This window comes from Delphinus delphis, chromosome X (genome assembly GCF_949987515.2).
Source record: "Delphinus delphis chromosome X, mDelDel1.2, whole genome shotgun sequence".
Taxonomy (NCBI): domain Eukaryota; kingdom Metazoa; phylum Chordata; class Mammalia; order Artiodactyla; family Delphinidae; genus Delphinus; species Delphinus delphis.
In genome coordinates this window covers 39,346,520-39,372,811 of record NC_082704.1, presented here as the reverse complement: position 1 = coordinate 39,372,811, position 26,292 = coordinate 39,346,520, and the positions used below count along the sequence as shown (strand labels likewise).

Sequence of the window (26,292 nt, the reverse complement as noted above, 5' to 3'; positions counted from 1 at the left end):
GCGGGGCTGCTTGCTACAGAGGTTGTGGGTCACAATTCTATTGTCATATATGGTCTGGTCATCGTCCGTTGTGTATTCAGTCTCTCACTTAAAAAACTCATTCTTTCATTCTGCTTCAAATATAATTTCATTTTCAGATCTAAATATTTAATTCATTAGAAAATTTATGTTTGAGCATACCAGGAAAAAGGGACAGCTTCATTTTGACGGGAACATTTTTCTTAATTTTTTTCTAAAGTGCAATATTCTACCCTTTGTACAATATTAAAGTTCACATGCGTAAGATTTCATTGGTGAGTCTACGTTCTCTCAACGGAATTTAAGAGCAACGTTATAGACTCCTCCCCCGGACCGCCCAGCCCATTAATAAAAGCTTCTGTGTTTTTTATTAAAATTCTTTCTGTGACCAACTTCCCAAGAAGAGGAAAAGGACAAAAGGGCTGGGAGAGGTTGGCTGGGGGACCTGCCGGGGGGAGGCGGTGGGCGGCTTGCAGACTCCGGCTGGTGGGCGGGGTGCGAGGGCGGAGCTCGGGTGACGCAGCGCTCACGTGACCGCCGGGCTCCGAAGTGGGCACCGGTCCGGGTGCCAGCTCTCCCTCCCTGCTGTCGGACCGGGAGCCGTCTGGGCGCCCCTAATTGTTGCTCCAGGTTCTTTCAGGTCAGTGTGAGAGCTCTCGTCGCTGCCTGCGTGACATCGGAATGGGGAAGGAGGAACGGGCGCGGAAAGGAAAAAGGTTGGGGATGGGGTCCGGGTCGAGGGGAGCTGGCCAGAGCGTAGATAGAGATGGCGGTGGGAAAAACGGCTAAGGGGGAGCAAGCGGCCATTGGGCAGAGGGTGGGGAAGGCGGACACCCCAAGTACCCATTCGCCTTTCTGCACACTTCTTCTCTACCCTCCGTCCATTTTGGAGCCGGAGATGATGAGTTGGGGGGTGCCCCAGCAGTGAGACAGTGGAAATAAACCCCTCCTGGCACTCTGTGCGCAGAGTAAAAGTTGACCTCAAGGGTGGGGGGGGCGAGTTTCCTCTGGGGGAGAAGGACGCAGAGATCCAAAATTAGTTTGGAAAACATCCTGGTCTGGCGCCGGAGGAGTGAACAGAAATGGCGGCTGGGGTGCTGTGGGGGCGGAGGAGGTGGGGGAGGGAAACGTTGGATGAGGAGGACCGGGATTCGGAAAAAAGACCCGAGTCCCTGTGCATCCACCGATGCCTCATTCCCGGTCTCCTGTCTGTCTTAAGGTGTACGTGTCTGTTGTTCCCAGTGCTCTACTGGGCTAGAGAAGGAGGAGGAACCTGTCCAGAATACCCGCAGGTCAGTGAAGGAGGAGGGCACTGGACAGGGACCCAGAGGGGTGGGGAGTGTGGACGGCACGGCTCGGGCAGAATTGGGGGCCCCACTGCCCACTTCCCAACACATTTACACACACTCTTCCATGCTGAGCAAGCGTAGGGAAAAATGGCAGGGTCTGTCTGGGAAATGGTTGGCTCACGTGTGCACGAGGAATGGTGGGGTAAAGGGTGGGCAGAAGGCACACTAGGAAGGCCGGGCCAGGTCAGGGGATCCCTGACAAGGGACGAGAAGCGACTGCTACTATCCGGACCTGCATTCCGTCCCCAAGCCCTCAGTCTCCCTTGTTTCCTCTTTGTCTTCTCTTCCCCCTGCCCCATCCCCAGGACAGGAAAAGGAAGGGACACTCAACATGGAAAAACTCTGCAGTGAAAATGAAGGAAAGCCTGAGAACCAAGGCAAGATGGAAAACAAAGGACAGCCACCGGATGCGGGAAAGCCGGGAGCAGCTTGTACTGTGGAAGACAAGGAAAAGTTAGAAAACAAGGGAAGGATAGATCTCAAGGGAAAGACAGAAGATGAGGAAGTACTAAAGGATAAAGAAAAGCCAGACAGTGAGGCAAAGCCAAAAGAAGGAAAGCCAGTGAGTGAGGGAAAACCAAAAGAAGGAAAACCAGAGAGTGAGGGAAAGCCAGTGAGCGAGGAAAAGCCAAAAGAAGAAAAGCCAGCCAGCGAACCAAGGGCTGCAGGAAAGCGCCCAGCTGGGGATGATGTACCCAGGAAGGCCAAAAGAAAAACCAACAAGGGGCTGGCTCAGTGTCTCAAGGAATACAAGGAGGCCATACACGATATGCATTTGAGCAATGAAGAGATGATAAGAGAATTTGACGAGATGGCCAGGGTGGAGGATGAGGTGAAGAAAACCAGACAGAAATTGGGGGGGTTTATGTGGATGCAAAAAAGTTTACAGGACCCCTTCCACCCGAGGGGCCCAAGGGAACTCAGGGGTGGCTGCAGGGCCCCACAAAGGGGCTTTGAAGACATTCCTTTTGTGTAGTGCCCCTGGCAGGCATTTGCAAGGCCCTATGCTTTATTTAACCTTATGCTAATACTATGCTTTAGGTGTCTTTATCCAACTTTATGCTTTAGGTGTCTTTATCCAACTGCAGCCCTGTGTGTTTCAGTAGCAGATTTTCATCCATTGCATGGAAAAATGTTTATGGTGCATTGTAAAATGTTTAAAAAACCAGTTTTCAGAACCATATATATGGCATCAGTCCATTTTTGTAAAACTACAAAGATACCTAGTGATTCATGTACAGAAAAAACTCGGAAAGCTGTGTCTACTAAAAGATTAACAGTGGTTATCTGTGGGTGATTTTTTTCTGTTTTTTGTTCATCTGTTTATATTCTCTTTAAAAAACACATTACTTTTATCATAACAATAAGAAAGATAAAAAATATAGGAAAGCAATACCAAGCAATCAAAAGTACTGTTCAGCTTACGAAGGCAGTGGAGACACATAAAATTTCTGTTGTCAGGACATGAAATGATAAGTAAAAGTCACATTACCTCTGGGACTCAAAGCTGGAAGAATCAACCTGGCAATTATTATAGGTCCATTATTGTAAGCGAGAGTCTTAGCATCAGTGAATTGGGGATAAAACTTGCCTTCCAGGCCTGTGGAGAATATCCGATGAGATGTTGAGTGTGTGAACTGTGTTAGGCTGGCTCCTATCCTCTCTCCTGCACTAGCAGGACCAGAACCCCATGAAATGTTTGGGAGAGGGCTGAGGGAGCTCTCACATGTGTCCATAAATAAATCCAGACAGCTGAGAGGTGGGTGTCACTCTCCCCAGTGTAATGCCATGACTCTTGGGCGCTGTGCCTCTTCTAGTTTGTCCTGTACCCTCCTAAGGCCCCCACTGCTGCTGATGTGCTGGAGATCGTGATGGACTAAAGAAACAGTGTCACAACAGAAGGGTGGAGAATTCTCTACCTACAGTAGAGTTTCCCTAACTCCGGTGGGTAGCACCCAGTTGTCGCTTGGGCCTTGATATTTATGAAGGTCTTATAAAACACACCTTTCCAAGTTTTTTGTTGGTTTGTTTGTGTTTTTGCATACAGCCCTCTCCACTGGATTTAGATACAGGAGATTGAGCCAGGAGAAAAATCTGAGTGACCAGATGCTGTGCTATTCTCACCTGTTAATCTCTTGTCTGCTGACATTTTCTTCTTAGAAGGAGCTGTCCCCTAGGAAATTCCTGTTAAGCCCTGGCTTATCATTTCAGCAGACCCATCTACCTATGTGATTTTTTTCCTCTGGCTCTTCATTAGCCTTTTATTTGCTTATAGTGTTTCTTTAAATAAACTTTTATTTTAGGACAGTTGTAAATTTACAGAATTATTGCAAAGATATATAGATTCCGTTTACCCCATACCTAATATCGCCTATTATTAACAGCTTACTTTAGTTTGAAGTGTTTGTCACAATGAACCAATGTTGATACATTATTATTTACCAAAGTACATACTTTATTCATATTTCCTCAGTTTTTCCCTAATGTCCTTTTACTGTTCCAAGATCCTATCCAGGTTACCACCTTACATTTAGTCATTATGTCTCCTTAGGCTCCTCTTGGTTGTGACAGTTTCTCACACTTGCCCTGTTTCTTACGCCTTGACGTTCTTGAGAAGTACTGGTCAGGTACTTTGTATAATGTACCACAATATCAGTTTGCTTGATTTTTTTCTTGTGGTTAGACAGGTGTTAAGTGCTTCTGGGAAGAAGATCGCACAGGTAAAGTGGCATCATATAAAGGATATATGCTATCAATATTATTCCTGTTGATGTTAACGTTGATCACCTGGCTGAGGTAGTGTTTGTCAGGATTCTCCATGGTAAAGTTACCCTTTTATTTCTCCCTTTCCAGACTGTACTCTGGAAGAAAGTCACTCTGCACAGTCCACACTTAAAGAATGTGGTGTTATTTCAAAGTTACCTCATTTCCAAAGTTACCGCCTTGAGGATGGAGTATCTCCAACATTTATTTGGAATTCTGCATAGGATATTTGATTTCTCCCCCGTTTATTAATATATTCAATTTATTTATATAAGTATGGGCTCATTAATTTTATTCTTTGGACTATAATACTATTTTATATACTTTCATTGCTCAAATTGTTCCACTTTTGGCCATTGGAAGCTCTTTCAGTTGGCTCTTGGATCTATTTGACATACTTCCATCATTGTGTATGTGTGTGCTTTTTTAAAAAAACTCTTTCTGGCACTACAAGATGCTCTAGTCTTACCTTGCATATTTCCTGCCCAAGTCCTAGAATCAGCCATTTCTCCAAGGAACCCTGGTACCTTTGGTTGGAGAATGGTATTAAAAACCAAGATTTGGGTGTTAGGTGTACTCGTTACTATTGGGATATCATTGTTTATAGGCCCTCTCGGTAGACAGAGAAAGAAGATATATGGGTATATAATAACCCATGCATATATATGCATCTCTGTCTCTCCATATATATGTATGTATGTGTATATATATGTGTCTTTATATATTTTTAAATATATAGAGAGAAAATTTTGTCTTTAGTCTTACAGACTCCACTCATTTCCAAAGTTACCTATGCCAGTGCCTAATTTTTCCATCCCTTTCAGTGAAGTTGTTTCATGCATTTGTGATACACTTAGAGTCTTTTGTCACATCCTGTGTTGTGGGAATGCTATTATAAATGGCACTTTTAAATAATCAAATTCCAATTGTTCATTACTGGTATATAGGAAAGCAAGTAACTTTTTTTTTTTTTTTTTTGCGGTACGTGGGCCTCTCACTGTTGTGGCCTCTCCCATTGCGGAGCACAGGCTCCGGACACGCAAGCTCAGTGGCCATGGCTCACGGGCCCAGCCGCTCCGCGGCATGTGGGATCTTCCCGGACCGGGGCACAAACCCGTGTCCCCTGCATCGGCAGGCGGACTCTCAACCACTGCGCCAGCAGGGAAGTCCCAGCAAGTAACTTTTATATATTAACTTACATCCTGCGATCTTGTGGCCAGGAGTTTGTCAATGCTTTGGCATTTTCTACATAGACCATCATGTCATCTGCAAATATAGTTTTATTTCCTCCATTCCAATCTGTATACTTTTTATTTCCTTTTTTGTCTTACTGCCACTAGCTAGGACTTCCAGTATGATGTTTAATAGGAACAATGAGAAAGGACACCCTTGGCCTGTTCCTGACCTTAGGGTTAAGTGTCTACTTTCTCACCACTAAGTATAATGTTAGTTTCTTGTATTCTTTATCAAATTGAGGAAGTTCCCCTCTAATCCTAGTTTGAGAGCTTTTATCATGATTGGGTGTTGGATTCTGTCAAATGCTTTTTCTGCATCAAATAATAAAGATCATATGATTTTTCTTCTTTAGTCTGTTAACATGTGGTGGATTATATTGATTGATTTTCAAATGTTGAGTCAGCCTTGAATACCTAGAATAAATTTCACTTGTTTGGTGCCTAACTTTTTATACGTTATTGGATTCAATTTCATAATATTTTGTTGAGGATTTTCTGTATGCGTTCATTAGAAATATTGGTCTTTAGTTTTGCTTTCTTGTAGTATATTTTATCTGGTTTTGGAATTAGGGTAATAATTGGTTTCACAGAATGAGTCAAGTGTTCTCTACTTCAGTTTTATGGAAGGGATTGTGGAGAATTGGTATTATTTCTAACTTAAATGTTTGGTAAAATTCACTGGTGATTTCTAAATGTTTACTGGTGATCCTTAAATGTTTGGTAGAATTTGGTCCTAGTGATTTCTATCTTTGGAAGGTTATTAATTATTGATTCAATTTCTTTAGTAGGTACAGAATTATTCAGGTTATCTTTTTCCCCTTGTGTGAGTTTTAGTAGTTTGTACCTTTTGAGTAATTAGTCCATTTCATCTAAGTTATCAAATTTGTAGGCATAGAGTTGTTAATAGTATTCCTTCATTAAGAAGATAATGTCCATGGAATTAGGAGTGATAACCCCACTTTCACTTCTGATATTTTAATATGAGCCTTCTTTCTTTTTTTCTTGGTTACCCTGGTAAGAGATTTAACAGTTTTATTTATCTTTTCAAAGAACCAGCTTTTGGTTTTGTTGATTTCCTTTGTTGTTTTCCTGTTTTCACTTTCCTTGATTTTGTCTCTAATATTTCTTTTTTCCTGTTTGCTCTAGGCTTAAATTACTCTTCTTTCTTTAGTCTCCTGAAGAGAAAGTGTAGGTTATTGATGTTAGAACCTTCTTCTTTTCCATATATGCATTTAAGCTAGAAATTTCCCTTTAAGCACTACTGTTGATTCATCCCAAAGATTTTGATATGTTGTATTTTCATTTAGTTCAAAGCATTTTTACATTTTTCTTGAGAATTCTTCTTGGATTCATGTGTTATTTAGAAGTGTGTTGTTTAATTTCCAAATATTTGGGTTTTCCATCTATCCTGTTATTGATTTCTAGTTTAATTCTACTGAGAGCATACTTTTATGATTTCTATTCTTTCAAATTTGTTAAGGTGTGTTTTATGACCTAGAATAGGACTCTCTTGGTGAATGTTCTATATGAGCTTGAAAATAAATATGTTCTGATGTTGGATGGAATGTTCTATAAATGTCAATTAAATCAAGTTGATTGATAATACTGTTCGACTATATCCTTATTGATATTCTGCCTGCTTAATCTGTCAATTACTGGATGGCGGCATTGAAGTCTTCAACTCTAATAATGGATTTGTCAGTTTCTCCTTTCAGTTCTATCAGTTTTTACCTCATATATTATGACACTTTTGTTAGGTGCATATACACATTTAGGATTATTATGTGTTTTTCTCAGAATTGATCCCTTTATCATTATGTAGTGCCTCTTCTGATCTCTGATAATTTTCCTTGTTCTGCTTTGTCTGAATGTATGTAACTACCCCAGCTTTCTTTTTTTGTCCAGGTTTCTTCTGATTAGTGAAGATCTTTCTCTGTTGCTTTACTTTTAACCTCTCACTCTTTAAATTTAAAGTGGGCTTCTTGTACACAATATATAGTTGGGTTTTTTTAATACACTCTGATAATTTCTATCTTTAATTGGTGTATTTAGACCATTCACATTTTAAATGATTCTTGATATATTTGGATTTAATATCAACCATGTTTATAACTGTTTTCTATTTGTTGCCAGAGGCTTCTTCTGCCTTCTCTAGTTTTTTTTTTAATACATTTATTTATTTTTTTATTTTTGACTGCATTGAGTCTTCATTGCTGCACGTGGGCTTTCTCTAGTTGCGATGAGTCGGGGCTACTCTTCATTGCGGTGCATGGGCTTCTCATTGCAGTGGCTTCTCTTGTTGAGGAGCACGGGCTCTAGGTGCATGGGCTTCAATAGCTGTGGCTTGCAGGCTCTAGAGGTCAGGCAGGTAGTTGTGGCGCATGGGCTTAGTTGCTCTGCGGCATGTGGGATCTTCCGGACCAGGGCTCAAACCCGTGGCCCCTGAATTGGTAGGCGGATTCTCAACCATTACGCCACCAGTGAAGCCCCCCTGCCTTCTTTAGTTTTAATTGAGTATTTTACATGATTCCACTTGTCTTATTAGTGTATCAGTTATATGTCTTTAAAAGAATTTTCAATGATTTTCCTCGAGTTTACATTTTTAACTAAGATCACTTTCAAATAACACTCTTTTGCTTCACTTATATGTAGTACAGATACCTTATTACAGAATGTTCATTCATTTCATTCATCCATTTGTTACAGTCACTTAATACATTATTACTTTAGATAAAGAGTTATTTTTATATCAATTAAGAATAAGACAAGGGCTTCCCTGGTGGCGCAGTGGTTGAGAGTCCGCCTGCCGATGCAGGGGACACGGGTTTGTGCCCTGGTCCGGGAAGATCCCACATGCTGCGGAGCGGCTGGGCCCGTGGGCCGTGGCCGCTGAACCTGCAGGTCCGGAGCCTGTGCTCCGCAACGGGAGAGGCCACAACAGTGAGAGGCCCGCATACCGCAAAAAAAAAAAGAGAGAGAGAAAAAAGAAAAAAAAATTCATTTTACTTTCATTTATTGCGTTTCCATAGCTCTTCCTTTATGTAGATCTGAGTTGTTGGCCTGTATCATTTTTCTGCTGCCTGAAGAAAATCTTTTAACATTTCCTGAAGGAAAGGTTTGCTGATGCTGAATCCCATCACTTTTTGTTGTCTGAGAAAGTATTTTATTTCTCCTCCACATTTGAAGGATTATTTCACTGGGTATAGAATTTTAAGTTAGTGTTTTTTTCTTTCAACACTTTATTTACACAGTTAGATAGGAGTGTTAACACTGAAATGGAGGATTTATTTATTCTCCTGTATTTCTGTTAAATTTTATTTTATTTATTTTGAGGTCAATTTAATAAATGCATACAAATTTTAAATATCATGAGGTGACACTCCTTACCTATTTTGTTATTAATTTAACTATAATGTCTTTCTTTTGGTTAGTGTTTTCATGGTTTTTTTTCCCTGTACTTTTACTTTCAGTCCTTATGTATCTTTATATTTCAGATAGTCTTTTGTAAATAGTACATAGTTGGGTTTTTTCCAGTCTGAAAATCTTGTTTTTTAATTGTTTCAAGTACACCATTTACATTTAATATACTTACTGATATTAATACTGGATATAACCATTGTACCAAGTTCTGTCTCTATGTCCCACCTGATTTATGTTAGTTTTTTCTTCTTTAGGATTGGTTATTTTCTTATTTTTACCCCTCTATTAGCTTAGAAGTTTTACACTCTTACTCTTCCTTAATACTTATCTGGCAATTATAGCATACAGTCTTGACTTATTAAAGTCTTGACCAATATTAATTTATACTTCTACATACTCCCTAGATAATGCCCAAACTTTAAATACTTTAGCTCTCTTGACTCTTATGTTGTCAATATAAATTAACAAGATAATATTATTTTATATAATATTGACTGAAATTTATATAGATATTTAGCCTTTTAATTGCTTTTTATTCCTTTCTTAATCCCCAGTCTTCCATCTGAGATCATTTTCCTGTTATCTGAAAAATGCCCTGTAGAATTCAGTACTTACTTTGGTTTATGCCTGCTGCTGGAAACTCTCTCTGTTTTTATTTGTAAAGCTTTTATTTCACCTTCATTTTTGAAGGGTATTTTTGCTGGTTATTAATTTCTTGGTTGGCATTAATTTTCTTTCAAGATACTAAAGATGTCATTTCACCGTATTCATGCTTTCATCATTGCTGTTGCAAAGCTAGTAATTAGCCTAACTTGTTCCTTTTGAGGCATACTCTATTTTTTTTTGGCTACCTTTTTGATTTTTCTCTTTGTCTTGAATTCTCTGCAAGTTCACTATTATGCATTCTATATGTGGGTTTCTTTTTATTTATGCTGTTTGGGATTTGTTGGACTCCTTGGATCCTATGGATCAATGTCTTTCATCAATTTTGAATAATCCTCAGCCATTAATTCTTTAGATTGCCTCTGAACAATTCCATTTCTCTTCTCCTTCTGGAACTCCAATTAAACATGCATCAGACCTTATCGTACCCTCTTGTCTGTATTTTCCATCTTTTTGACTACCCATGCAGCCTTATGGATAATTTCATCTGAATAGAATTTCTAGTTCTTTAATTCTCTCTTGGGCTGCATCTAATATGCTGTTAAGGGCATCCACTGAGTTTCTAATTTCAGCTTAGTTACTTTTTAGTTTTGGAGGGTTTTTTTCCCCTACTTTTTCTGATTTCTTGTTCCCTGTTGAAATTTTCAAGATTGGATTTTATTTATCTGAATACAGTAAGCATTGTGGTTTAGTAGTCTGTACCTGATAACTCAAATAATTCAAAGCTAATGGATCTGTTTGTGTTGTCTATTCTCTCTGGTGCTTTTTACCTATGATGGGTTTTATCTTCGTGTTGCTGCTTATCTTTGTGTATGGGCATTGTATTTAAACAACTGTTTGTTGAAATAATTTGAGGCCTAGGATGATGGAATCTTCCTCCAGAGATTTTGTTTGCATTGGTCAGGTCTGTAAGGATGCTTCCTGTCTAAAACCACCTCAATCTATACTCAAAACTTAAACTTTACTAGTCCACCTAGATGTTGCAAAGCCAAGCGAAAAAACTTTGTGAGGGCTAGTTTATTTTCAGTTTACAGTTACCCTTAAAGTGAAACATTTGAAGTTCCTAAGAAACCCCTCCCCTTTTAATAAGCCTTGGGCTTTGATTTTTGTTACTCTAGTGCTTTGAGTCTGCTGAATATTCAACTCACTTTGACACTGGTTTATTCCTTAACCTTTATTCCTTAACCACAGATGACCTCAAGACAAATACAGCTAACCTTATGAGTATTAAAAGAAGACATGGTGAATTCTTCTTTCACCTCATATAGGAAAAGCGTTCTTAACTATGAATCAAAATCTAGATGCAATAAAAGAAAAGTCTAATAAATGTGACTACTTTTTTAATGCATGGCAGAAATACATCATAAAGTCAAAAGGCAACTAACAAACTGGAAGTAAATATTTGCAACTTATATAACAGATAAAGGCCTAATATAGTTAATGTGTAAAGAACACTTGAAAAGTGTGAAGGACCAACAACCCAATAGAAAAATGTGGAAAAGACATGAACAGACAATTCACAATGATATTTAAACTGTTGTTAAACAGGAATGCCATCGATATAATACTTCTCACCTATCATATTAGTGAAAAGTAGAAAGTATGTCACACGCTATGTTGAAAAGTGTGTGGGGAAATAAGCACTCTCCTATATTGCTGGTGGGAAAGCAAAATGGGTCTGAGACTCAAGGGAGGGAATAACCTGGATATGTAGATTAGGAAATCATCTGTGTTTAGAGGGAAATGAACAGAGATCAGCCAGGGAGCGAGGACACATGGACTGAGGAGAGCAGAGGCTCTGGACATAGCTGCTACTCAAGGAGGCAGCGCAGCTACCTGGCGGGCACCACCACCAGGGCTCTGGAGTCAGACGGAGCTGGTCTTGAAAACGGGTTGTGAGGCTCCGTGTGGAGCGCTCCTGGAGAAGTCGGGTACCCTCCCTGCAATCAGCTGGCACAACTGGGGATAAAGGGCATCTCAGAGGGATGCTGAGCGAGGACCTGAGAGGCACCAGGTAAAGCACCTGCAGTCAGGAAGCCTCCCCCCACCTGCTCTGTTGGTAACTCCGCCTTTTCCACACACACCACCCCGCAGCCCGTCCGCAGCTGTCCGGTCCCTGTGGGATGTAGGTGAGGGGGCGGGGCGGGGGGAAACCGGGCTCGGGTGACGCGGCGCTCACGTGACCGGCAGGGCGCCAACGTGGGCAGCAGCCCCCGCGTCCCACCCCCCCAGCCCCGAGGTCTGGTCCTGTCGCCCGCGCGGAACCAGCTCCCGGAGCTGCCCGGGTGGCGAGCGAGGGGCAAGCGGGCTTAGGCGAGCCAGAGGAGGCGCAGGCCCGGCTCGGGCGCTGCAGGTCAGTGTGAAGGTGGGCGCTGCTGGCGGCCCGGGGTGGGGGTGGAAGGGGATGGGACTAGGATCCGGGAGCAGCGGGGAGAGGGGAAGGGGTCCCGAGATGGGTGAGGAGGGGCACAGGGCGTGGTGTGGGCAGGTGGGGAGGAAGGACCCTGCAACTGGCCCTGCCGCCTCTTCGACGCCCCTCCTCTGCGCCCTCCATCCATTTTCTAGCCTGAAATGGGGGGGGGGGAGTGCGCCCCCGCAGTGCGACAGTGAAACGTAGACAAATTCTGAAAATAACTCCCTTTCACCCTCTCCACCCAGGAGGAAATATTGACCTCAGCGTAAAGGGTTGGGGGTGGGGCAGGTTGCTTGCACGGGAGGAAGACCCAGAGATCCAAAATAGTTTGGAAAGCATCCTGGTCTGGTGCCTGAGGCCTGAAAAGTAATGGCGGCTTGGATGCAGGGGAGGTGGGGGAGGAAACGTTGGATGAGGAGGGCCCAAATTCAGGAAAGGGACTTCAGTCCACTGACCGTGCAGCCCCTCTCTGTCTCCTGTCTGCAGGTCTGCGTGTCTGTTCTCAGCACTCTGCAAGGCTAGAAAAGGAGGAGGAACCTTTCCAGAATCCCTGCAGGTCAGCGGAAGGAGGGAGAGGCACTGGACAGGCACAGAGCTGGGGGCTGGGTGTGGAGGGCACAGCTTGGGCAGAATTTGAGGGCCCCACTGCCCATCCCCCCCATATATAATATACACACTTTCTGCCACGCTGAAGGATGGTACAAGGTGGCAGGGCCTGCCAGGGAAATGGTTGGCTCTCAGTGCAGGAGGAATGGTGGGGTGAAGGGTGGCCAGAAGGCACACTAGGCTGGGCCAGGTCAGGGGAACGCTGACAAGGGTGAGATGCCAGTACTATCCGGACCTGCATTCCACCCCCAAGGCCTCAGTCTCCCTTGTTTCCTCTTGTCTCTCTCCCCCCACCCCACCACATCCCATCCCCCAGGACAGGAAAACGAGGGGACATCTCAACATGGAAAAACTCTGCAATGAAAATGAAGGAAAGCTGGAAAGCGAAGGAAAGCCAGAAAATGAAGTAAAGCCTGAAAATCAAGGAAAGTCAGATGAGGAAGAAAAGCCAGAAGTGGAGGGGAAGTCAGAACACGAGGGAGAGCTCCAGAATGAGGGACGGCCAGAAGACCAGGGACAACCAGAAGATGAGAGGAAGAGAGAAAAGCAGGACAAGTCCGAAGCTGAGGGAAAACCACACGGTGAGGGCAAGCTGGAATCCCAGGCAAAGCCAGAGAGTCAGCCGCGGGCTGCCGAAAAGTGCACCTCTGAAGACTATGTGCCCCGGAAAGCAAAAAGAAAAACGGACAGGGGGACGGACGATTCCCCCAAGGACTATCAGAACAACTTACAGGAAAGGCATCTGGGCAGTGAGGAGATGATGACAGAATGTGCAGCTATGTCAAGGGCTCAGGAAGAGCTAAGGAAAAGACAGAAAATGGGTGACTTTCATTGGATGCAAAGAGATGTACAGGATCCATTCACCCCAAGGGGCCAACGGGGTGTCAGGGGAATGAGGGGCGGAGGTAGGGGCCAGAGGCGCTTACATGATATCCCATATCTTTAATGCCTTTGGCCTTCAATTCTGACTCCTCTGATGAGAATATCGCTGACCCTGCTTTCCCTGGCAGGCATTTGCCAGGCTATGTGCTTTAACCTTAAGCTGATTCTTTGCTTTAGGTGTCACTCTCATTACCAGCAGCCTTTTGATCCAACTACAGTGCTCTCTGTGTTTCAGTAAGGGATTTTCACCCACATGCATGGAGGAGATGTTCATGGTATACTGTAAAACAACAATAAAGAAAAAACAGTTTTCAGAACCGAATATATAGTATCAGCCCAATTTTGTAAAAATATAAACATTTGCACAATACATTTGTGCACAGAGAAAACTCTGAAAATGTTTGCACTAAAAAGGAGGCAACGGTTTTTTCCTGCATGGTAGCCAGAAAATAGGTCTCACCTGCACTCAAAAATGAATCCAATCGCCTGATGGTACCTCCATGCCGTTCGCCTGAAGGTGTGCCCATCCCTTGTCTTTCCCTAGTTGTAACCATGTCAGTGGGCGCTGCTACACCTTCTCCTGGGTCCTCTACCATCCTATGGCTCCCAACATGTATGATTCTTTTTTTCTTTGCTCACTCATCTCCACTTTTTCTTAAATGATATGGATTATGTTTGTCATAATAAAAAATCTAGAAATCAACACATGATAAACAATTGAAATGTTCAGTAAGCTTATGAGGGCAATGAAGACACTTAAAATTCCTGTTGTCAGAATGTAAAATGATAAGTAAAACATTGCCTCTGGGACTCAGCTAGAGGAATCAACCTGACAGTTGTAACAGATCCAGTGCTCTAAAGGTCAGTCTTGTCATCTGTGAAATGGGAATAAAACTTGCCTGTGTTGGGTGGGCTCCTTTGTAGCAGTAGGACCCTGGACCTTGTCAGACACTCAGGGGAGGGCTGAGAGTAGGTCTCATCTATGCCCAGGAACAAGTCCAAGTAGCTGAGAAGAGACTGCCACTCTTATCTGGATACTACTGTATCTGTTGGGCACTCCTGTTGTGCCCTGTACCCTCTGCTGACAGCTACTGATATGATGGAGTCCTCATGGTGACAAAGCCCCTCTGATTCCCTATAGTTCTCAAAGGGCCAAAGCCCCTATTTGACTCCTATAGGAATGTAGGTTAACCCCCTCTTCCAGCTTCAGAGTTGTACCTACCCTGGTGGTAGTGCCCCAGGGCTGTTTGGGCTCCACTATATTGCATAGTTCTTAAAGTAGTCATTAATATTTTTAGTTCATTTTATATTTGCTTACAGTAGTTTCTTATCTCTTGACTCATATATTTTGGGTCCACCAGGGGTTGTATCCTGAGACAAATCTGTGGACGAGACAGTGGATGATTATTTGAACTACACACCACAGTACCTCAGGGAAGCCACATGTAAATTTACATACCTTTCTTAGTGTGAGTTTTCGCTCTAAAAAGTCTCCTGGTTGGCTTCCTACACAAAATCAAAGGACTTGTAATCAGAGAGGGTTACACAAGTGAGTTTCAAGCTGAAAATATCCCTTCCCATTCCAAACCAATTCCAACTGAGAAGTGTAACAGTGCTCTTAAAAATATTAAAAACTCTCAGTGTTAGGCATTTTTATTTAACCCACTAGTATGTTGCTTTTTCCAAAGACTTTTTTTTTTTGCGGTATGTGGGCCTCTCACTGTTGTGGCCTCTCCCATTTGCGGAGCACCGGCTCCGGACGCGCAGGCTCAGCAGCCATGGCCCACGGGCCCAGCCGCTCCGCAGCATGTGGGATCCTCCCGGACCGGGGCACGAACCCGTGTCCCCCACATCGGCAGGCGGACTCTCAACCACTGCGCCACCAGGGAAGCCCCCAAAGACTTTTTTATTCATCCTAACATCCCTTACACTGTACTTGACACATATACTTAATAAATTTTGATTGAATCAGGAGCCCTGAGTTAAAAAAGATACAGTGTTCATGGATCAGAAGACTCAATGTGTTAATATGGTAATTCTCTCCAAAAGTGATCTATAAATTCAATGCCATCCCATTAGAAATCTCAGCAAACTGCGATTCTAAAGGTTTTATGGAAAAGCAAAGGAACAAAGTTAGAGGACTCACTACCTGATTTCAGGGCTAACTATAAAGCTACATTAATCAAGACTATGTAGTATTTGCATAAGGACAAACATATAGATTGATGGAATAAAACACAGTCCAAAAGTAGACCCACATATATATGGTCAATTCATTTTTTAAAAAGGACCCAAAGGAATTCAGTGGAGACTTTTCAAGAGATGATGCTGGAACAATTGAATGTTGTCTTGGTCAGTTTGGGCTGCTATAACAAAAATACCACAGACTGGAATTTCTCATCGTTCTGGAGTCTGGGAAGCCCACGATCAGGATGCTGGCAGATCTGGTGTCTAGTGAGGGTCAGATTCCTGGTTCATAACCAGATGTCTTCACATGGCAGAAGGGGCAAGGAAGCTCTCTGGGCCTCTTTTATAATGAAACTAATCCCATTCATGAGGGCTCCACCTTCATGGCCTAATTGCCAATTACCATCCAATTATTTGGTAATTCCAAATACCATCCAATTGGATGAATTTCAGGGTTACACAAACATTCAGTCTATAGCAGACATCAATATACAAAAAAAGTACCCTTACCTCACACCAAATACAAAACATGAATTCAAAATGGCTTACAGAACAAAATGTGAAACCCAAAATTATAAAAACTTCATTTAGCGAATTCCCTGGTGGTCCAGTGGTTAGAACTCTGTGTTCTCCTGCCAAGGGCCCAGGTTTGATCCCTGGTCAGGGGAACTAAAATCCCATAAGCCATGTGGTGTGGCCAGAAAAATAAAATAAAATAAAAACTTCATTTAAAAATAGGAAAAATAGGGCTTCCCTGGTGGCGCAGTGGTTGGGAGTCCGCCTGCCGATGCAGGGGACGTGGGTTCATGCCCCAGTCTGGGAAGATCCCGCATGCCGCGGATCGGCTGGGCCCGTGAGCCACGGCCGCTGGGCCTGCGCGTCCGGAGCCTGTGCTCCACAGCAGGAGAGGCTGCAACCGTGAGAGGCCCGCGTACCGCAAAAAAAAAAAAAAAAAAAAAAGGAAAAATATGGAATAGTTTGTAGGTTCAGAGTAAAATATTATTGCTTATTAATTCTGAAGTGGTTTAAAGATTTTTTGAAATTAACTTTCTGCCACTATCTACTTAATAGGCTCCAGAGGTTTCTCCTACTAAGAAAGGGGAAAAGGCAAATGCTAATGATAAAACATTTACATGTGGACAATAAAATTTAAGATATCATTAAAAAATTAGGGAAAAAAGGGTAATCCTGGATTAGCATATGACATGAATCTGTGCCATATGACAATTTAAGATAATAACGGGACAATGAGGGTACTGACAAATTTCTGTGAACTTCAAACAAGTCTGGAATATCTATACTAATAACATATAACCATACATATATAATCTAAGATGGCTTAATACTTATTTGACAATGTTTTCCATGTAATTTAACATACCAAATAAACCTAATTGTTTTAATATCTCTTTTATAAGGTGAGAGACTATTTTTTTTAGATTTTCTAAGTACCCACTGGGAAATCTCAAAAATAGTTTGAGGTCAAAAAGACTCCATTTAGAATCTGATTTTGGGAAGTTGTCAAAAATTCCAAAAGTTTGGGGCTTCCCTGGTGGCGCAGTGGTTGAGAGTCCGCCTGCCGATGCAGGGGATGCGAGTTCATGCCCCGGTCCGGGAAGATCCCACATGCCGCGGATTGGCTGGGCCCGTGAGCCATGGCCACTGAGCCTGCGTGTCCGGAGCCTGTGCTCTGCAACGGGAGAGGCCACAACAGTGAGAGGCCCGCGTAGCAAAAAAAAAAAAAAAAATTCCAAAAGTTTGAACATTTGATTAAACAGTATCACAGATCAATATGAAACAATACTTAATTATCTATTTAACCATTTAACCAAAGTGACAATAAAAGATTTTTAAGGTAAATACAGAAGGTTACAAAACCGTGAAAAAATATAGCTCTTTTCACATTGAGAAGACTCAATTCTCCCATGTAATCAAAGACCTGATAAAGATAATATGAAACACAAAAAATTATTTTGGTAAGACAAAATCGTTGCTTTCCAGGCAGATTACCCAAAAGGTAAAGAGAAGCATTTCACAATCTCTTATCAAGAGAAGACCAATAGTCCAAACACTTTTTCTTTTTAACAGAGAGAAAACCAAACTCTAATTTTGCACCAGTGTCCTTTTTTTTTTTTTCCTTTTTGGCTGCACTGCGTGGCGTGTGCGATCTTAATTCCCCAACCAGGGATCGAACCTGTGCCCCCTGCAGTGGAAGTGCGGAGTCTTAACCACTGGACCTCCAGGGAAGTCCCCGCACAAGTGTACTTTTGATATTAAGGCTCATTCTTTAAAAATTTACAAATAAATTCATTCTAATCTTAGACAGCTTGACCACACATAAAATCCCTTTCCCAAGATTCCTTTTCCTCAAACGTTCTACCCACTCAGGTTTTCTTCCCTGTATTTTTCCTCTTTCTCATTCTGGAACACCCAGTAATTCTACTTTAGAACAAAATTACTCTTTTTCCCTTAACAAAAACATGTCTTTCATACCTCTTCTTATCCAAAACACACATCCTATTTTCCTTACCTACTTTTCGTACACAGTTGTTTCCTTTCACCCTCATTATTTCTAGTATTTTTAATTACATATATTGATTAGCTTTCTTAACCCTTAGAAACCTTAATTTCTAGTGAAACTAAAAAGTAAGCAATTGTGGACTGCCTGTTACACAACCATTCTACAGATCGGTAAAGTTAAAAATATATTTCATAATTTCTAAAAGTATATCCTTCCTGATAGTAAAATTTCCAGTATGGCACAACACATGTTTGCTGATAGACAGAAATATCTTCAGCTCCTTTATAAGAAGATGCCAAAGTAGATAAACCTATGCTCAGTAGTTTCAGTATTATTTTATTTGAAAATGATCTAGATATTCAATGCATATCCATCATTAGTTAGTGTAACTTAAAGGTTTCGAGTTATCAAAAAGATTTTTGAAACTATTTTTAAGTAGACATACCATAAAATATAATTACTGTTGAAAAATTCACATATAAACTTTTAATTACAGCTATGTAATTCATCTGTTTAGGTTACTCATGAAAATTTCATGAGGCATTAAACAGCTAACCATCAACTTAAGTTATTTTTCTTGCTAACAAATCCTGTAACAGAAATAACATGACTTTTAGTAAACCTGGCTAGAATAAAAGCTGTATGTCTGCATTATATTTAAGGCTGATAACTCTGAAGACATGCCTGTTTTAATTAAACCAACAAAGTTAAACTAGCTTTTATTTACCAAAGATTACCCTAGACCACATGAACTTGAAAAACTTTGGGGCTAGTTTCTATATTTCTGAGAGAATCCTTTTTTTTTTTTTACTGGATCAACAGCTCAACAGCTCAACTTTTAATTATCCAAATTCCTATATTAAGATTCAGGGGATTCTGAATTCCATGATTACAGCCACCTGGCATAAACAAGAGTAAATTTTCTCTGCAACAAGTTTACATCATCCTAAGTCTACAGTCAATTTGATCAACAGTCTGTCTACACAGTAGAAGGTAGACAGGTACAAAATGAGCCCAAATAACATGAAAAAAAAAAACTCAGCAGAAACAACACACAACAAATACAGATCTATAGGAGTTCCAGACACTGGAATTATAAGACTCAATTTAAAAATAAATTTTCTGGGACTTCCCTGGCAGTCCAGAGGTTAACACTCAACACTTCCACTGCAGGGGGTGCAGGTTCCATCCCTGGTTGGGGAACTAAGATCCCACATGCTCTGCGGAACAGCCAAACAAAAAAATTAAATAATAATAATAATAATTTTTCTTACTAAATAGGAGATAAAAGACATGATTGAAAATTTCAGCAGGTAACTGGAAATTATAAAAAACATGAAATAGAAATTCTATAACTAAATTTTTAAAATTTATTTTGTATTGAAGTATAGTTGAGTTACAATGTGTTAATGACTGCTGTACAGCACAGTGACTCAGTTATACATATATATACATTCTTTTTCATATTCTTTTCCATTATGGTTTATCACAGGATACTGAATATAGTTCCCTCTGCTATACAGTAAGACCTTGTTGTTTATCCATTCTATATATACCAGTTTGTATCTGCTAATCCCAAATTCCCAATCCAACCCTCTCCCACCCCCCTCCCCCTTGGCAACCACCAGTCTATTCTCTATGTCCTTGATTCTGTTTCTTTTTCATAGATAGGTTCATTTGTGTCATATTTTAGATTCCACATATAAGTGATATCACATGGTATTTGTCTTTCTCTTTCTGACTTGTTTCACTTAGTATGATAATCTCTAGTTGCTGTACCACCCTGCCTTGATTACTGTCGTTTTGTAGTAAGTTTTGAAATTAAGAAGTACAGGATATCCTATTTTATTCGTTCTATACTAAGATTGTTTTCTCTATTCTGGATCCTTTGATTTTGAAATCACCTTGTCATTTTCTACATAAAAGCCAGATGTGATTTTAATAGGGATTGCATTGAATCTGTACATCAATTAGGTAATATTTACCATTAGAACAATACTGTCTTTCAATCCATGAACATGGGATTTATTTCCATTTATTTAGGTCTTCTTTAATTTCTTTTCAACAACATTCTGTATTTTCAATTTATAAGCCTGGACTTTCTTTTGTTAAACATATCCCTAAAAATATTTTTCTTTTTGATGTCATCATAAATGGAATCATTTTCTTCAGTTCATTTTCAGATTGTTAATTTCTATTATAAAGAAATACAATTGATTTTTGTATATTGATACTGTATCCTGCCACAATGTTCCACTCATGTATTAGTTCTCATAGTTTTATAATGGATTCCTTAGGATTTGCTATGTACAAGGTTATGTTATCTTCAAATTGAGATCATTTTACTTCTTCCTTTGTTAACTGGATGCCTATTTATTTATTTATTTTTGCCTAATTACCTTGGCCAGAACCTCTAGTACAACCTCTAGAAATGGCAATAGAAGACATCCTTGTCTTGTTTCAGTTCTTAGAAGGAAATTTTTTAGTGTTTCACCCTTATGTATGATGTCAGTTGCATGTTTTTGTAGGTTTCCTCTATCAAGTTGAGGAAGTTCCTTGTATTCCTAGTTTGTTGAATTATTTTTATCATGAAAAAGTGCTGATTCTTGTCAATGTTTCTTCTGTATCTGTTGAGATGCTCATGTGGTTTGGGGCCTTCATTATGTTAATATGGTGGTTTATATTGACTGATTTTGTGTTATACCAAACTTGCATTCATGGGATAAATTCCACTTGGTCATTGTGTATAATCCTTTTTATATATTGCTGGATTCAACTTGATGGTAATTTATTGAGGATTGCATTTATATTCATGAAAAAATATTGGTCTGTATTTTTGTTGTTGTTGTACCTAGTCTTGTTATGATGTCAGAGTGATACTGCTTTCATAGAATCAATTGGGAAGTTTTCCTCATCTATACTGTTATGGTAATGAAACAAGACCATTAAGCTGAGGTGGCTCTAATGACTTGGTAGTCTATGTAAGCAAATAAAAACCTAAGGCAGGGTCAGTTTCTATAAGTTTCTCAAGGTTAAGAAGAACACAGATGTAGAGAACAAACATGGACACCAAGCGGGAAGCGGCGGAGTGGTGGTGGTGGTGGTGTGATGAATTAGGTGATTGGGATTGACATGTATACACTGATGTGTATAAAACTGATGACTAATAAGAACCTGCTGTGTAAAAAAATAAATAAAATAAAATTCAAAAATTAAAATAAAATAAAATAAGAACTAATCACAAGCAGCCAACTAGGCTTTCCCAAGTAATGAAACCACTTAAGCTATAGCAAATTAGATAACTTTTTTGCTTTGCTTCTGTGTCTTCTCTATAAAATCCTTGCCCCTAGGTCCTGTTGGTGGAGTGCTTTTAACAACTTCTGGTTGTTTATAGCCCAATTTGAATCAATGTTTGCTCAGATAAACTCTTAAAATTTTTAATATTCTTCAGATCTTTTAATTGTCCTGGTGTCAGAAGTGGGATCCAAAATAGATCACCAATGGCCCTAAGGAGAAATGAGCAAGAGTAGATACCTGCTGATCCCATTGTGCTCACTGCTTTCTTTCTGTGTCTGGAGGTCGTGAATAAGTCCCTCATGGATATCCAAGCTCTACAGCTTTTGCATCATGAGGATCTGACTTTACTTGAGCATTTATTTTTCCAGACTGGGTCTGCAGTTGGACTGGTCTGACTTAAACTGGACTGGGCCAGTGTGAGGCCTCAGGTAAATAAATTTTGTTTTAAGAGGAAAAAAGAAAAAATTGGTTCATTCGAGTCCAAGGAGTCAGGGACTACTCCATCTGGGATTCCAGCTAACTATATGTATAAAAATTATGGGCCCAGAACTTGTGTTTGTCTGAAAAAATGGTTTAACCTTACCAAAGATAATCTTTAATTACAGTGGCCACAGTGAGAAACTTTTAACCTAGATGAGCTCATCCATTTACAAGGTGTCCTAAAGAAAAAGGATTCTCAGCCAAGTACTCAGAAGAGTAGAGAGAAAATTATTTTTCCTCCCCTACAATTTCTGATAACACAGATGGGACCCTCTGGGACACCTCACTTGCTCTGGAGCCTATAGATGGGACCGCAGGAAAACTGACAGAAGCCAGTGAAAGGTAAGAATTCTGACCAAAGTCAGCTCTCCTGGATCTCAGTCTGTAGTGTCCAGGTAAGAGAGGAAGGTAAAATTTCATGGTGTCCCTTTTTTTCTAAATTTGGACTCCTGTGAGTTTGGTTTTGGGGTACCCATTTGTTATCAATCCTTTCCATCCCAGGAACAACTATTACTTTCCTGTCTGTCTCTCATTTTGTGTACTGAGGACTTGGCTTGGCTTTCTTCCTGTTAGGGTACACAAGTCATTGCTTACATGTACAGGCAGCTCAACCGTCAGGTTTGGGCCCCGAAGAATATGACCAGACAGAAATGTGGGTTGCACTCTATTTATGGCTAGTGTCCTACTGACTGTTGCCAGCTCTCAGGGGACTTGTCCAAGTCTTTCTTTCTTTTGGTTATCTTTGCAAGTGGGCCTGGACCATGGGAGAACTATACCTTTTCACCATCTTTGGGGAAGCTTCATGTGTCCACAGTTAAGCCATAAAAGGCTTACTGATTTTGGTTGGAAGTAACTAGATAGGAATACACTTGGCTTAAAGGTATAAGGAAAAAATAAATTTAAAAAGAGTTCAATACTGCCAGGAATATTTACTGTTTCTAAAAACCTTACACGATATTTGAGAAAATTTTTCTTTAAAAGGAACTCTGGTCAGAAGTTTGCCAAATTGGAAGCTGATATTCATAGCCTGACAGGAACATTTTTAGGCCTTCTCCCCTAAGCTAAAATGGAACTATGTACCCAGAGTGGAAAAAACAAAATGAAACATTCTGAAGTCTTTGTGGAAAGATTTACTAAAACAGACAGATTTAGTAAAAGATTTATTAAAACACCAGGACTTCCCTTCCACCCACCAATGTAGGGGACATGGGTTCGAGCCCTGGTCTGGGAAGATCCCACATTCTGCAGAGCAACTAAGCCCATGCGCCACAACGGCTGAGCCTGTGCTCTAGAGCCTGCAAACAACAACTACTGAGCCTGCATGCTGCAACTACTGAAGCCCGCATGCCTAGAGCCCATGCTTCGCAACAAGAGAAGCCACCACAATGAGAAGCCTGCGTACTGCAACAAAGAGTAGCCCCTGCTCGCCACAACTATAGAAAGCCTGTGTGCAGCACCGAAGACACAATGCAGCCAAAAATAAATAAATAAATAAAAGAATCCTCCTGCCAATGCAGGGGACATGTGGGTTCGAGCCCTGGTTGTCCAGGAAGATCCCACATGCAGTGGAGCAACTAAGCCCATGTGCCACAACTACTGAAGCCCATGCACCTAGAGCCTGTGCTCCACAACAAGAGAAGCCACTGCGATGAGAAGCCCACGTGCCGCAACGAAGAGCAGCCCCCGCTCGCCACAACTAGAGAAAGCCCATGCACAGCAGCAAAGACCCAGTGCAGCCAAAAACAAAATATAAATAAATAAATAAATAAATTTATTTATTTAAAAAAAATTCCAAAGATACACAGCTCTAAATCTAGGACATAGAACTCTTTTGATTTCCGTCTTAGTTGGATATCTTCTCCCTGATATAAAGAAGCAAATTGTATTGTAGTTGGATTGGTGGGTTAACCTCTTGATATCACTCAGGTTTCAACCCAATTCTCTGACAAATTAATGACAATTGTACTTGTCTTACAGACTGAGTCTTTCAGAGAACAGAAATGTGACTCTAGAAGCAATTTAAAGTTCACCTATCCTTTTTACCAAATCCTAAACCTGCTCTATTCATCTCAAAAATGCTTACAGATATTGTAAAAGATCAAGACATTGGAAACAAAACTATAATTCAAAAAGATACATGCACCCCTATGTTCATAGCAGCACTATTCACAATAGCCAAGACATGGAAACAACCTAAATGTCCACTGACAGATGAATGGATAAAGAAGATGTGGCACATATATACAATGGAATACTACTCGACCATAAAAAGGAATGAAATAATGCCATTTGCAGCAACATGGATGCAACTAGAGATTATCATACTAAGCAAAGTAAGTCAGAAAGAGAAAGACAATACCATATGATATCACTTATATGTGGAATCTAAAATATGACACAAATGAACCTATCTGTGAAAAAGAAATAGAATCAGGGACATAGAGAATAGACTGGTGGTTGCCAATGGGGAGGGGGGTGGGAGAGGGTTGGATTGGGAGTTTGGGATTAGCAGATGTAAACTGGTATATATAGAATGGATAAACAACAAGGTCTTACTGTATAGCAGAGGGAACTATATTCAGTATCCTGTGATAAACCATAACGGAAAAGAATATGAAAAAGAATATATTTATATATGTATAACTGAGTCACTGTGCTGTACAGCAGTAATTAACACAACACTGTAATTCAACTATACTTCAATAAAAAATAAATTAAAAAAAGACAGGGTGGTACTGCCATAAGGATAGATATATAGATCAATGGAAAAGAATTAAGAGTCCAAAAGTAAACCCTCACATTTAGGGTCAATGAATTTTTGACAAATGTAACAAGACAATTCAAAGGGGGAAAGAGTTGTTTTAAAACTAATAGTGACAGAACAATTGGATATCCAGATGCCAAAGATTTCATTTAGACCACTACATCATACCATACAACAAAATTAGCTCAACATGGATTATAAGTATTAATGCAAGAGCTAAAATTATAAAAACTCTTAGAAGAAAACATAGGAGTAAATCTTCCTGACCTTAGGTTTCACAATGTTTTCTTAGATATGACAACAAAAGCATATGTGACAAAAGGTAAGATATATTAGAAGTTATCAAAATAAAAAAATTTTGTGCATCAAATGATACCACTGGTGGCACAGTGGTTAGGAATCTGCCTGCCAGTGCAGGAGACATGGGTTCAATTCCTTGTCCAGGAAGATCCCACATGCCGCAGAGCAACTAAGCCTGTGAGCCACAACTACTGAGCCTGTGTGCTGCAACTACTGAAGCCCACGTGCCTAGAACCTGTGCTCCACAACAAGAGAAGCCACCGCAATGAGAAGCCCGCACACTGCAATGAAGAGTAGCCCCCACCACTTGCTGCAGCTAGAGAAAGCCCGCACGCAGCAATGAAGACCCAACACAGCCAAAATAAAGAAAGAAAGAAAGAAAAGAAAGTGAAAAGACAACCCACAGAGTGGGAAAAAATACTTGTGAATCGTTTATTCAATAAGGAACTAATTTCCAGAATATATAAAGAACTCTGGAAATTCGACTATAAAAAGACAAATAGCCCAATTAAAAATGGGCAAATGATTTGAATAGGTATTTATGAAAGACATATAGATAACCAATAGACACATGAAAAGAAGCTCAACATCATTAGTTGTTGGGGAAATGCAAATCAGAACCAAAAGGAGAAAACTCTTCATATACAGTATGATGGTTAAAATGAAAAGGATGGAAAATAACACGTTTTGGTGAGGATAATGAGAAACTGGAGCCCTCAAACATTACTGGTGGGAATCTAAAATGTTGAACCCAACTTGGAAAATAGATTGGCAGTACTTCAAAATGTTAAACAGACTTCTCATATGACCCAGCAATTCCATTCCTTGGTATATACCTGAGGGAAAATGTCATAGCAGCATTGTTTATAATAGCCAATAAAGAAGTGGAAGAAAACCCCAAATGTCTATCAACCAAATAAATAATATGTGGTATATCACATAATAGAATATATTTGGCAATAAAAAGGAAGAAGTACCGATATATGCTAGAACATGGATGAACCTTGAAAGCAATATGCTAAGTGAAAGAAGTCACAAAAGACTCCATATTTTATTACTTAATTTACAAGATATTGTCATATCAGGAAAGCTATAGAGACAGAAATTTGATTAGTGGTCGCTTGGGGCTGGCAGCAGGGTGGGTATGATTGGTAATGGATACCAGGTTTCTTTTCGGGATTATGAAAAATGTTCTAAAATTAGATTGTGTGATAGTTGCCCAACCCTATAAATATACTAAAAACCATTGATTTGTACACTGTACATGGGTGAATTTTATGGAATATAAATTATAACTCAATAACACTGTTGAAGAGAAATTATTATATAATAAATATAATAATGCACTGTGGGTTTATAACACATGTAGAAGTAAAATGTAAGACAACAATAGA

The 26,292-nt window shown here is 40.3% G+C and overlaps 2 protein-coding genes and 1 long non-coding RNA gene across 6 annotated transcripts; 2 read left to right on the top strand and 1 right to left on the bottom strand.

The window, feature by feature from the left end:
• The first annotated feature begins 538 nt into the window (after nt 1-538).
• On the top strand, nt 539-6,316 carry TCEAL4 (transcription elongation factor A like 4). 2 transcript variants are annotated; one of them, XM_060002979.2, is made up of 3 exons: nt 539-658; nt 1,238-1,310; nt 1,678-6,316. In XM_060002979.2, exon 3 carries the CDS (start codon nt 1,699-1,701, stop codon nt 2,341-2,343), a length of 645 nt encoding a protein of 214 aa, XP_059858962.1. In that variant the 5' UTR covers nt 539-658; nt 1,238-1,310; nt 1,678-1,698; the 3' UTR covers nt 2,344-6,316. The 2 variants fall into 2 exon arrangements, with proteins under 2 accessions (XP_059858962.1, XP_059858961.1); XM_060002978.2 differs by having other exon boundaries at nt 577-658; nt 1,673-6,315.
• Nucleotides 6,317-9,307: 2,991 nt separating this feature from the next.
• TCEAL3 (transcription elongation factor A like 3) lies at nt 9,308-13,467 on the top strand. The gene is given in 4 exon segments (XM_060001738.1): nt 9,308-11,462; nt 12,348-12,417; nt 12,784-13,332; nt 13,334-13,467. Coding segments are annotated over 4 exon segments (678 nt in total). The 5' UTR covers nt 9,308-11,433; the 3' UTR covers nt 13,364-13,467.
• Nucleotides 13,210-14,841, bottom strand: LOC132417884 (uncharacterized). 3 transcript variants are annotated; one of them, XR_009517949.1, is made up of 5 exons: nt 14,809-14,840; nt 14,668-14,731; nt 13,810-14,041; nt 13,394-13,629; nt 13,210-13,266 (listed from the first exon to the last, which is right to left on the bottom strand). It is a non-coding gene; the product is annotated as an uncharacterized lncRNA (long non-coding RNA). The 3 variants fall into 3 exon arrangements; XR_009517948.1 differs by having other exon boundaries at nt 14,668-14,841; XR_009517947.1 differs by lacking the exons at nt 14,668-14,731; nt 14,809-14,840 and having other exon boundaries at nt 13,810-14,160.
• Between the last annotated feature and the right edge of the window lie 11,451 nt (nt 14,842-26,292).